Source organism: Octodon degus, unplaced genomic scaffold, assembly GCF_000260255.1.
Source record: "Octodon degus isolate 3935 unplaced genomic scaffold, OctDeg1.0 scaffold00374, whole genome shotgun sequence".
Classification (NCBI taxonomy): domain Eukaryota; kingdom Metazoa; phylum Chordata; class Mammalia; order Rodentia; family Octodontidae; genus Octodon; species Octodon degus.
The window spans coordinates 522,430-533,034 of record NW_004524950.1 but is presented as its reverse complement, the minus strand read 5'-3'; the positions used below and the strand labels follow the sequence as shown (position 1 = coordinate 533,034).

Here is a 10,605-nt window from a genome sequence, read left to right as displayed (position 1 = left end):
GGAAGAGTAACAATATTCTGATTGATGGCTTTAGGGATAGTATGTTTTTAGATTGCCAATCATATTATTGCATTTAAAATCCTCAATTTATAATTTTAGAGATAAGCTACTTGATATTACAGATTTTGCCTTAAGAAATTTACAGTTGTTTTCAAATAAAAAAATTGTTATCAATTAAATTAATAAAAACCTGTATTAAAGGGGTAGGACATGAATATGATTAAACCATGAGATTTGTTTTTCAAAAAAAGTTTATTGATGAGGGCTAAATTTAGAAATCCGTTAATTCTGAAAGAAAATGTGTTTTGGTGCATGGTTTCTGGTTTCCTGTTATAAATTAGTCCACTGAATTTGGGCAATTTTTCTTAGTTTGAAAATAATAGATGTAGTTAAAATATCACATACATTTTCTACATTTTCATTTCAGTAAAAATGTTTAGTGTTAATACCCTTTTTCACAAAAAGATAAAGCATGGCTACAGTGATACATTAATGTTGCATTTTAAGAGGTATATGTTTCTAAATACTGTTTTAAAGTTAAACTTTTGTTTGTTTTCTAGGTAGTAGAAATACTAATTTATAATTATATATGAAATACCACTAGTGTCCTAAATAAAACTTGTAACTCTTTGTTTTAAAGAAACAAAACCTGAAGAGACTTCTGAGGAAAAATCTGTACATTCTGGATTGTCCATTGTACTTGAACACATTATGTGTGATCTTGAAAGATCTCTTGGAACAGCTTTGTCTTCAATATTAGAAACAGAAATGAAAATTGCTTTTGGGAACCTTTGGATGGAGGTGATTAGTTTAGTTCTACTGAAAGTTTCTTTTTTGTTACTGAAGATTAGTTTATGAGATGTGTATAAAACAAATAAGGTTCATTATAAATAATGTATGTGCCATTAAATTTTATCTCCCAGTTCTTAAAATAACTCAAAATTAGGTGATAGACATTTCTTAAGGTATAGTATCATTATACATTACTGTTGACTTTTTTCAATCAACAGTTATTTACAATGCATCTCATGTGTGTCAGACATCTTGGTCCCACGAACACAAATTGAATCCAGGAAAGTTTTGCTTGTTTAGTGTGATAAAAATAGCTGATGTAAAGAATTACCCTAAACAATATGCATTCAGCAAGAGAAGTGTGTATTTTTTCTTATGTCATACAAATCTGAGAATCAGAGTATAAATTGATGATATTACCAATATATTTTGAATTTCCTTCAGTATCTTCTGGAGTTCAGTGAAACACCAGATTTATCAATAGTGACCCTAAAAGTTGTTTATTTTTATTTATTTTATTAGAGAGTTGTTTTTTTTGGTGGAACTGGAGATTGAACTCAGACCCTTGCTCTTGTCAGAGAGGCACTTATTCCACTGAGCCATCTCCCCGGCCCCAAAGTTCAGTTTAATGTTTGATGTTTTTAGAGCTAAGAGAAACATTATAGCCCATCAGTTGTAGCTTATATCTCTATCACAGCTATTGAATGAGATTCTTAATATTTTCCTTTTTTTTTTTTTGGTGGAACTGGGGATTGAACTTAGGCCCTTGTTCTTGCCAGGGAAGCGCTTATTCTACTTAGCCGTCTCCCCGGCCCCAATATTTTCCATTATTATGCTTTTACTTATATTGTCAAGTATGGAATCAAAAACGAAGATTGATCTGAAGATTCTAGGAGTATTGATTTCTTTTTTCTTTTTGTATTTAGGACAGGGTGTATAGGGATGTACAGGGTCTCACTGTGTAGATTGGACTCATTGTGATCCTTGTGTTTATAGCCTTCCAAGTGCTGGGATTCCAGGTATGTACCACCACGCCCAGTCTCAATTGCTGTCTCAGTGTGCTCTGGGGGTGGGGCCAGCACTGCAGGCCTGGGGTTCGCTCTCCCAGGCCCTGCATCTACCTAAGCAGACGCTTTAATCCACTGAGCTATTTGGCTGGCCCTGGAATGTTGATTTAAATTGAATATTTTATGATAGACATATAGGGGCTGGGGACATAATGTGGTGGTCTAAGTGCCTGCCTGGCGAGTGCAAGGACTTGAGTTTGATCCCTGATACTGCATGCTGTGCTGGCCCTGGAACCCCAGACATACCGTGCAGGCCACTGAAACTGGATGTGGTAGTGTATACCTGAGCGTGCAGTGCTGGGGAGGCTTGGACAGGAGGATCACTGTAAGTCTGATCTGTGTAGTGAGACCCTGTACCAAATATAAATAAATAATTAAAAGAGTTTTAAAAAAGAAATACAAATGATTTAGAAAAAGATGTTGGCATGTGGTGACATGTTTTTTTCTGTTAGTAGATTTTCCCCACAGGTATATGAAATGATTAGCTTGATTTCCTCATTGAAGTGGCTATACTGAAAAATGGACCGAGTAGCTTTTGCTTGTTAAAAGGACTTTCTCTCTGAGTAGAACTCGTTTTCTTTTTGTACTTATAGCTTCTGAAGCTATAACGATTAATAATAACATGAATTTTACAAAAATATTTTGTAAGGAGATTAATATGTTAAGATTATGCTTAGCTTTTTCTTGTTGTTGTTAAGCAGTAATAAAGTTTATTCGAAAAAGGAAAAGCAAAGCGTGAGGGAGAACCTGGCTCCACAGAGTGAGCTTTGACTCAGTAAAATAGGGAAGAACATAAAGGAACATCCTACACCAACACCTGCTACCGTGAGGACAGCCCAGACTGCATATGGGCCTGGCACAGGATCCTTTTTTTTTTTTAATCATGATTAGCTTTTAATAAAGCATCTTCTACTTTAAAAGAATTGAGCTAACTACAGTATATTTTATCCAGACATATGTGTAGGAGTTTTTAAATAAGTATGTTTAAATAATAGAAATAGTAAATCCAAGAGGCTAATTCTTATAATATATTCTTTAGATGCTGTACTTGAAACCACCATGGACTCTAATACATTTATTACAGTGCTTTAAAAAACATTGGTTGGCTGTATTTGGATTAATTATGGAAAAGAACTTACTTTTAACCGTTGAGAGTCTATATGAAAATCTTTGTAAAGGTATGCATCTTTTATTTATTTAATTTATTTATGTCAGTGTGATATTAAATCAGCAGGTATATTCCATGGGATATGATGATGAATTAATGAAAAATTTGTCAATTCTTCATGATTTATATGTAATATCTAAATGGCATTTGTGGCATTTGGATAAATGTATATATACCTCTTAGAGAATATGACCACACTTATATTGTTGATATTCTTAGTGTGAATTTGTAATTTTTACAAGATGGGGAAGTTGAGCATTTCTTGAGCACTGTCTCTGACAGTACAGATGTAATAGAGAGATTGAGACTGGCTATTGACTGCAGGGCACCACTGCCTGCCCTGGTGGTGGCATTAGTTATATTTGGGATAGTAGAAGTATTCTGGGAGGTGTTAACTGAAGGTGCCATGGCAGCAGTTTGGTTTGAGTAAATCTGCGTGGGTAGGAGCAGTGCCAGGAGTAGCATTCCCAGCCCCAACCCCAGCCTGGCTACCATTGCTCTGCTTGTGTCCATTCTTTCATGTGCTGCATAGCTTGCTGGGGTCTGAGTGCATGGAGATCAGTTGGCTCTTGTGGGCACAGGTGAGTTGAATTTATAATTTTTAGTGATGTTTGGGGCTGAAGGGATAGCTCGGTGGTCTAAGCGCCTGCCTGGTCAGTTCAAGGACTTGGGTTTGATCCCCAGTACCACATGCTGTGCTGCTCTGGAACCCTAGGCATGCCATGCTGGTCACTGAAACAGCATGGTGGTGCACACCTGTAATACAAGCTCTGGGTAGGCTGAGACAGGAGGGTCAGTATGAGTCTGAATTGTGCAGTGAGACCCTGTACCAGATAAATAAAAGATTAAAAAGAATTAATGAAATTTATTTTGAAAACTTATAAAACTTTTCACAGCGTACTTAGGTATGTAAATAGAATACTTTTTTTATTTCTCACTGTGCTTAACACAAACTTTTAAGTACATTTTGTGTACTAAATGTATCAAGCTTTCTATTTAAGTTTATGGGTAAAGAGTAGGAAATCTATGGCTTTTGTACATAGTGAATTTTAGAACTGGAAGAGACTGCCATGAATCAGAGGTGGTGGATTTTAAACTGTACTGCTTAGAATGTTTGATTCTTTAAAAGCTGCTGCTGTTACATGTATGAGGTAGAGATTTGTGAGGCGAGCCTTGCAGGTGGTGCCTTAGCCCTCATGCCCAATCTTAGCTGGGGCAGCATTTTTCCCCCACTTTGTTCATCTCCATGTAGAAGATGAAAAAGTTTCTTTGCTAAAAAGAAAAAGTAAAAAGCATTAATCTAACGTTTTTAAAGCTTGTGTTTTTTTATCAAACAATTAACATTGAGATGAGTAATACATCTATATCTAATGTATGTGTGTTGTTGTGTAACTTTGCAAGACCAAGTGACTTTAAAGGTCATTAAATGTTCATCCATGTTTTTCATATTCTTCACATTAAGTGTTGTATTTTGCATATTGTTTTATATTAAATATATTTAATCTGTCTCTAAAAAATAACTGGTGGCTTGAATAAGAGGACCACTGAAGTATGCTTAAAGCCAGGTAATGAAGGATAAAAGAGATTTGCCAAATCTACTGAAAAAGTATATACAATAGGAAACAAAAAAGCCTTATTCTCTACTTTCCTGACAGTGTAAATGCTTTGAAAATATCTTATAGCTTTAAATTTTTTCCCTAGGAGATTTAAAGCACATAGTTTTTTTTTTTTTTTAATGTCTTATCCCTGGTTGCTTTTGGGTATTTAGTTTTTGAACTTAGCAATTTTTAAAGGAAAGACACATTTATGTTATTTTTGTTTAATAAAAGTTAAGTATTAGGAATATTAATATGTAAGAGATGCACGACAACCGTTTAGTCATATCTTTATTTCTGTTTATTTTTATTCATTTTTTTGGATACAGGATCTTGCTACACAGTTTGAACTCATAGAGATCCTCCTGTCTCAGCCTCCTCAGCGCTGGGATTACAGGTGTGCACTACCATGCCTGGTTTCAGGGCTGGCTTCCAGGGCCAGCATGGCATGCAGTACCAGGGATCAAACATGTAACCTTGTGCTTGCCAGGCAGGCACTCATGCCACTCAGCTATCTCAGCCCTAGGCAAATCTTTAATGGAGCTTTTATTAAGTGAGTGGAATCATTTTTCACATTTCTATTAGAGACATAATTCAGTCTTTATAAGAAGTCCATAGACTGTGTGAGATCTTGAATAAAGTTAGTTCAAAAAATGAAACCAGTTGCTGTTTTCTATTTATTTGTTTTTCTGTTGGTGGGTAGTGATCTGCTCTTATATTCAGCTGAGAGAGAGGTGGTAGGAAGCAACTCTTCTTGATAATAGTGGGAGAAGTGAAGATGCTTTGACTGTATTTTTATTTATTTATTTATTTTTTTGTATTTAGTACAGGGTCTACAAGGTCTTTGTATGGGAGATTGGACTCATAGTGATCCTCCTGTTTTCAGCCTACCAAGTGCTGGGATTACAGTTGTACGCCACCATGCCTAGTCCCAGTTGCTGTCTCAGCGTGCCCTGGAGGTGGGGCTGGCACGGCACACTGGGGATCGAACCCTGGCTGTTATGCTCTGCCTAAGCAGGTGCTTTAGTCCACTGAGCTGTTTGCCAGGCCCTATGTATCTTGTGCTAAAAAGTTATTTTTGTAGTCATTGTGTACATAGTCTTGTAAAGACTTGTAAAGAAGGTGTAAAGGGATTATGAAACTACCTCCTATTTTTTTCTTTCTTTATAGTGGGCATTGAACTTAGACCCATATGTACACTATGTAAGTGCTGCATCGTTGAGCCATATTCTCAGCCCTTTTTATGGTTTGAGACAAGGTCCTGTCAAATTGCTCAGGATAGTCTTGAACTTGTGATCTTTCTGCCTCATCCTCCTTGAATTGCTGGGTTTATTGGCACATGCAACTGTGCCTAGTTTTTAAGATAAGCTTGAATTAGAAAAATCACAAGTCAATTCATAGAAATTGTGTGGAAAATGACTAGTAACTTTTATGACTTTGTTATCCATACTAACGTTATTATAAATAACCATTGGTTTTATAAATTGCTCTGTTTTCTCCCTCTTCTCCTCCCCTCCCCTCCTCTCCTTCATGTGGGGTCTTACTAGGTTGTCCAGACAAGCTATGATCCTCTTCTGGAGGACATTTCCATTTAGTGCTTGCTTTTTATTTATTTATTTATTTATTTTTTTGCGGTACCAGGGATCGAACTCAGGACTCTACATTTGCCAGGCAGGTGCTAAGGCCATTGAGCTTTCTCCCTGGTCCTATTTAGTGCTTACCTAATGTTTTAGTCTGTCTCTCTGCCTCCTTTTTCCTCCCCTTCCTGCTGAGCCCTGGCTATAAACAGCATCCCATTACAGTTTCTGAATATTGAGGATTACGTGTGGAAATGTAATTTCATTTAAACTTTAAGAATTTCCCAAGCAAGTTCTGCTTGAGTAAGTCACATATGTGGATTTTTTTTTTTTTACTCAGTCCCAATGAAAAGCCATTTTAATATTTAAGAATATGGAGGCTAGAGAGATAGCTCAGAGGCATAGTTGGCAAGCACAAAGACCTGAGTTCGATCCCTGGCCCCACATGCCTTGCATGTTGATTATGACAGTCCAGAAACACCCCTTTATGGAAGCAGTGTCAGGAGTTACAGGAAATTTATATTATTTCATTTATGTGTAGCAGAAAGTTATATATTACTGTTCAGTTATTCATCTCACAGGGGATCAAACCCTGGCCACTGTGCTCTGCCTAAGTAGGCTTTAGCCCACTGAGCTAACAGGCTGGCCCTTGTTCATAACTTTTTAAATCTTTGAAACTATTGCCACCTTTCCTAGCTAGTTTGAACATTTAATATAGACATTTTTTTAGCTTCTTAAGATAAAGTTGTTATTCTGCTAGCTTCTTTTGCTTCTCATTGCTTCCCACATTCTTAGTTTACATTATTTCAAAAATATAATAAATCTCATGTAATAGAATTGAAAGTAGATCACTACATGGTAACTGAGTTGATTATGACAGTCCAGAAACTTGCATGCTTGCCACTAATGTATGGCTTGTCTGATGCCTTTGTAGTAATCTGAGTGTGAAGCTGCCTTAGGCCAGGTGTGGTGGCACATGCCTACAATCCCTGCACACAGGAGTTATATAAGAAGATTGCCATGGGTTTGCGGACAACTTAGAGTACATAGTGAGTTCAGGGCCAGCTAGCCTGGCAGCCTGAACTACACAGTGAAACTCGTTTTGAATAAACAAAACAGCAACAAAGAAAGAACCTCAGTTGTGGTTTGACTTGTGATTATCTCTTGTTTCTTAAATGTGTGATATTCTGTCATTTTACTTTCAACTGTCTGTGTTTAGGGAACTCCTGAAAGTAGATACCTGTGTCATACTCATAGAATTTTGTCTGTTACTAAGTCTGTTTGTTGCTTTTTATACCAGAGAGCTAAATTAGTAGTGGTATGTAACTGTAAATATATATACTCTACCTAAATTTAAAAATTAGCATCCCAGTGTCATTTTTATGTTTTATACTCATTCATACGTATTTTTCATTCTTAATTATTTCTTACCAGCTAATAATGCAGTAGACTTTACAACTGTGAAGTTCTTGCTTCAAGATTCTAAAAGCTTGTTGCATGCTTTCAGTATAAGATCGAATTATGATGGTGTCCTTCCGCAGGCCTTTGGTCAAGTAAGCAGACTACTACAAACATTTGCAGAGGTAAGGTGTCTTTGGAATGCCATGCAGAGCGGCTAGTCATACACATTCTAAAAATGTATTTAGCAGACAACAGTAGATGAAGGATAACTTAAATCTAATTTTTTTTATAAACACTGAATGCATTAGCTATTCAGCTAATTGAAGTATAACTCATAAAGAGTTTTGAAACACCCTTTCATGGAAGCAGTGTCACAGGAGTTACGGGAAATTTATATTACTTCATTTATGGGTAGAAGAAAGTTAGTTATATGTTGCTGTTCAGTTATTCATCTCTGCTGTTATATTCCAGTCAATCAATCTTACATGCACCAAAAATCAAATAGAAAATGACTTTGAACATGCAGATACTAAGAATCTCTCAAATTTGACTGAATCAACTTTTTCCCAATGGTACCATCATGTTCTTTGATTTTTGTTGTTGTTTGTTTCTTTGGAAATACTTGAAGATTAAAAAAGGGTGTGTAAGTATAGTTCAAAGAATTCCCATGTACAGTATATTATATCCTTTACCTTGATTCCCTCAAAGGTTGTCATTTTATCACAATTGCTTTCCCTATCAGCTTACCTGCTTGTGTGTGTGTTTGTCTATCCACATTTTTCTGAGCTATATGAGAATATGTTGCAGGGATGATAGCTTTTTACCTATAAATATTTCCACATGCATTTTCTTAAAAGGAAGAATACCTTATGTAACTACAGGTATGTAATCGTTAGATAGACCTTATTCAGACTTTTTATTTTATTTTTATTTTTTATTTTTTAAAGTTTTATTTATGTGTGTGTGTGTGTGTGTGTGTGTGGCCAGCTCAGCCCACCAGGGGGCGGGGCTGGCTGGCATGTGGTGCTGGGGGATTGAACCGCGGTCCCTGTGCTTTGCTAAGCTTGTTCTAAGTAGGTGCTTTAGACCACTGAGCCATCTCACCAGCCCTGATACTAATTTTAGTAATAGTTGTTGAGTAAAAAATTTCTTGAAAAGAGAGTATCTAAAATGTAATTATTTTTGAGGAAATAATTGATTTAAATGTGGAACGCTTTTTATTTTTTAAACCAGGGCTTTCAGACAGCTATATCTCCAGCCCCCAATCTACTATTGGAGATGGTGTTAAATCTCACACTACCGGCTGAATTGCCCATACTGGCTTGAATTTATAAACCTGTTTCAGTTTGTCAGGGTGCTGGGATTAGACGTGTGTGCCATCATTCCTGGCTTGATCTTTTGCTTTTCATAACAGAAACATTGATAATTTGATTTTCTTCAGGGAAGTGCAACACTATTAGTAGGGCAGAATGGACCTGGGAACAGAAAGTATTACTGCTGGGTTTGTTGAAATAGACACTGTATCCTTTCCTATCACAATTGAGTGCTAAATTATATCTTTAATGAAGCAAAGTGAACTGGATAGAAAACGCACGATACATACAAGCTTAACTGTCTTTGTATGTATTAAAATTATTGAGAGTAGTGCTCGCTTTGGCAGCACATGTATTAAAATTGGAACGATACAAAGAACTTTAGCATGGCCCCTGTGCAAGGATGACACGCAAATTCGTGACACATTAATAGTCTCAGAGGTCTCACTCAGCTTAGTCCTGCTGTAAGTGAGTCCGAGCCATGGAAACTTCTCCCATTTATGGAGGGCTAAAAGCAGGCTAAAAATGTGCATAACTAATTTTGTGAACACAAACTACTCTTTCTACTGCCTTCTGGCATTTACCTAACTCTTAAGTTTACACAGTGCTAGCTGATGATAGCATCCCAAGCAAAGGATCAAAGACCAGACAGGATACTTGCATGAAAAGCTGTTATCTGTAGCCTTGTTTCGCAGCTTGCTGGAATTTACAAGAGAGGCAACAGTTCTCCTTGGGCTTTGTTTATTGCTCTTTGCTCCCTTAGGACGTTAGGCTTCTGTCTCATATCACTGTATTTCTTTTTTCTTTTTTTAATTTTTTTTTTTTTTTATTTTTTGTTTGTATGTATGTGTGTGTGTGTGGCCAGCTCAGCCCACCAGGGGGCAGGGCTGGCTGGCATTTGGTGCTGGGGACTGAACCGCGGTCCCTGTGCTTTGCTAAGCTTGTTCTAAATAGGTGCTTTAGACCACTGAGCCATCTCACCAGCCCCATCACTGTATTTCTATGTTCCATATTTTTATTTTTATTTTAGGGGGCTGCTGAGGGCTGAACCCAGAGTGTCCAGCTTGTTAGGCCAGCTTTCTACCACTGAGCCAAATCCCTAGTCCCTATATTCCATATTTGTTAAAAAATTAAAAAAAGAAAATTAATGAGAATAAAATAAAATTTAGGATCAATGGAGATAGAATAATTATCAAATTTTAAGCTCTTTTCATTAGTTACAAACCTAAAGATAAGAGCTAACATGACAATGTATTATTAAATTTTAGTGTTGCTGATTAGATTATATGCCTGCCATATATATCTTGCCTATCATACATTTAATCAATTATTTTTTCAGGATTCTGAACTTTCAGTTATTCTATTAGCAAGAGATTGATAATGTTGAGTGGTAAATCATATAGCATCTTCATTAGTTCTTTTCCCTTGACACTTGATACTTGTGTTAGTTACTACTTGAAACATCCTGTGTTTGTCTACCTCAGCTGGAATTTTCATGTAATTTTATTTAAAAAGGCAGAAATGGAAAGGATTCCCCCCTCCTTTGCTCCAGAAAATAAAGAAGGGTAATTCTTACTTTTAATTTGGAGATACTTCATAACCTTATTTGTAGGTTACCAAGGATTAAATCCTGTTTAAATGCCTTCTGAGGGACCCTGGATAATTTATTCAATATTTCTTTTTTTTTTTTTT

The 10,605-nt window shown here is 36.4% G+C and overlaps 1 protein-coding gene and 1 non-coding gene across 2 annotated transcripts in view; both read left to right on the top strand.

Moving 5' to 3' along the window:
* Positions 1–10,605, top strand: part of LOC101564457 (transcriptional protein SWT1) — a 98,949-nt gene that overhangs the window by 49,677 nt on the left and 38,667 nt on the right. Inside the window, 3 exon segments of the mRNA XM_023708485.1 lie at positions 641–801; positions 2,899–3,037; positions 7,634–7,782. Of these exon segments, the coding sequence (XP_023564253.1) occupies positions 641–801; positions 2,899–3,037; positions 7,634–7,782 (449 nt within the window).
* LOC111814605 lies at positions 9,245–9,351 on the top strand. The gene has a single exon (XR_002819549.1). It is a non-coding gene; the product is annotated as a U6 spliceosomal RNA (small nuclear RNA).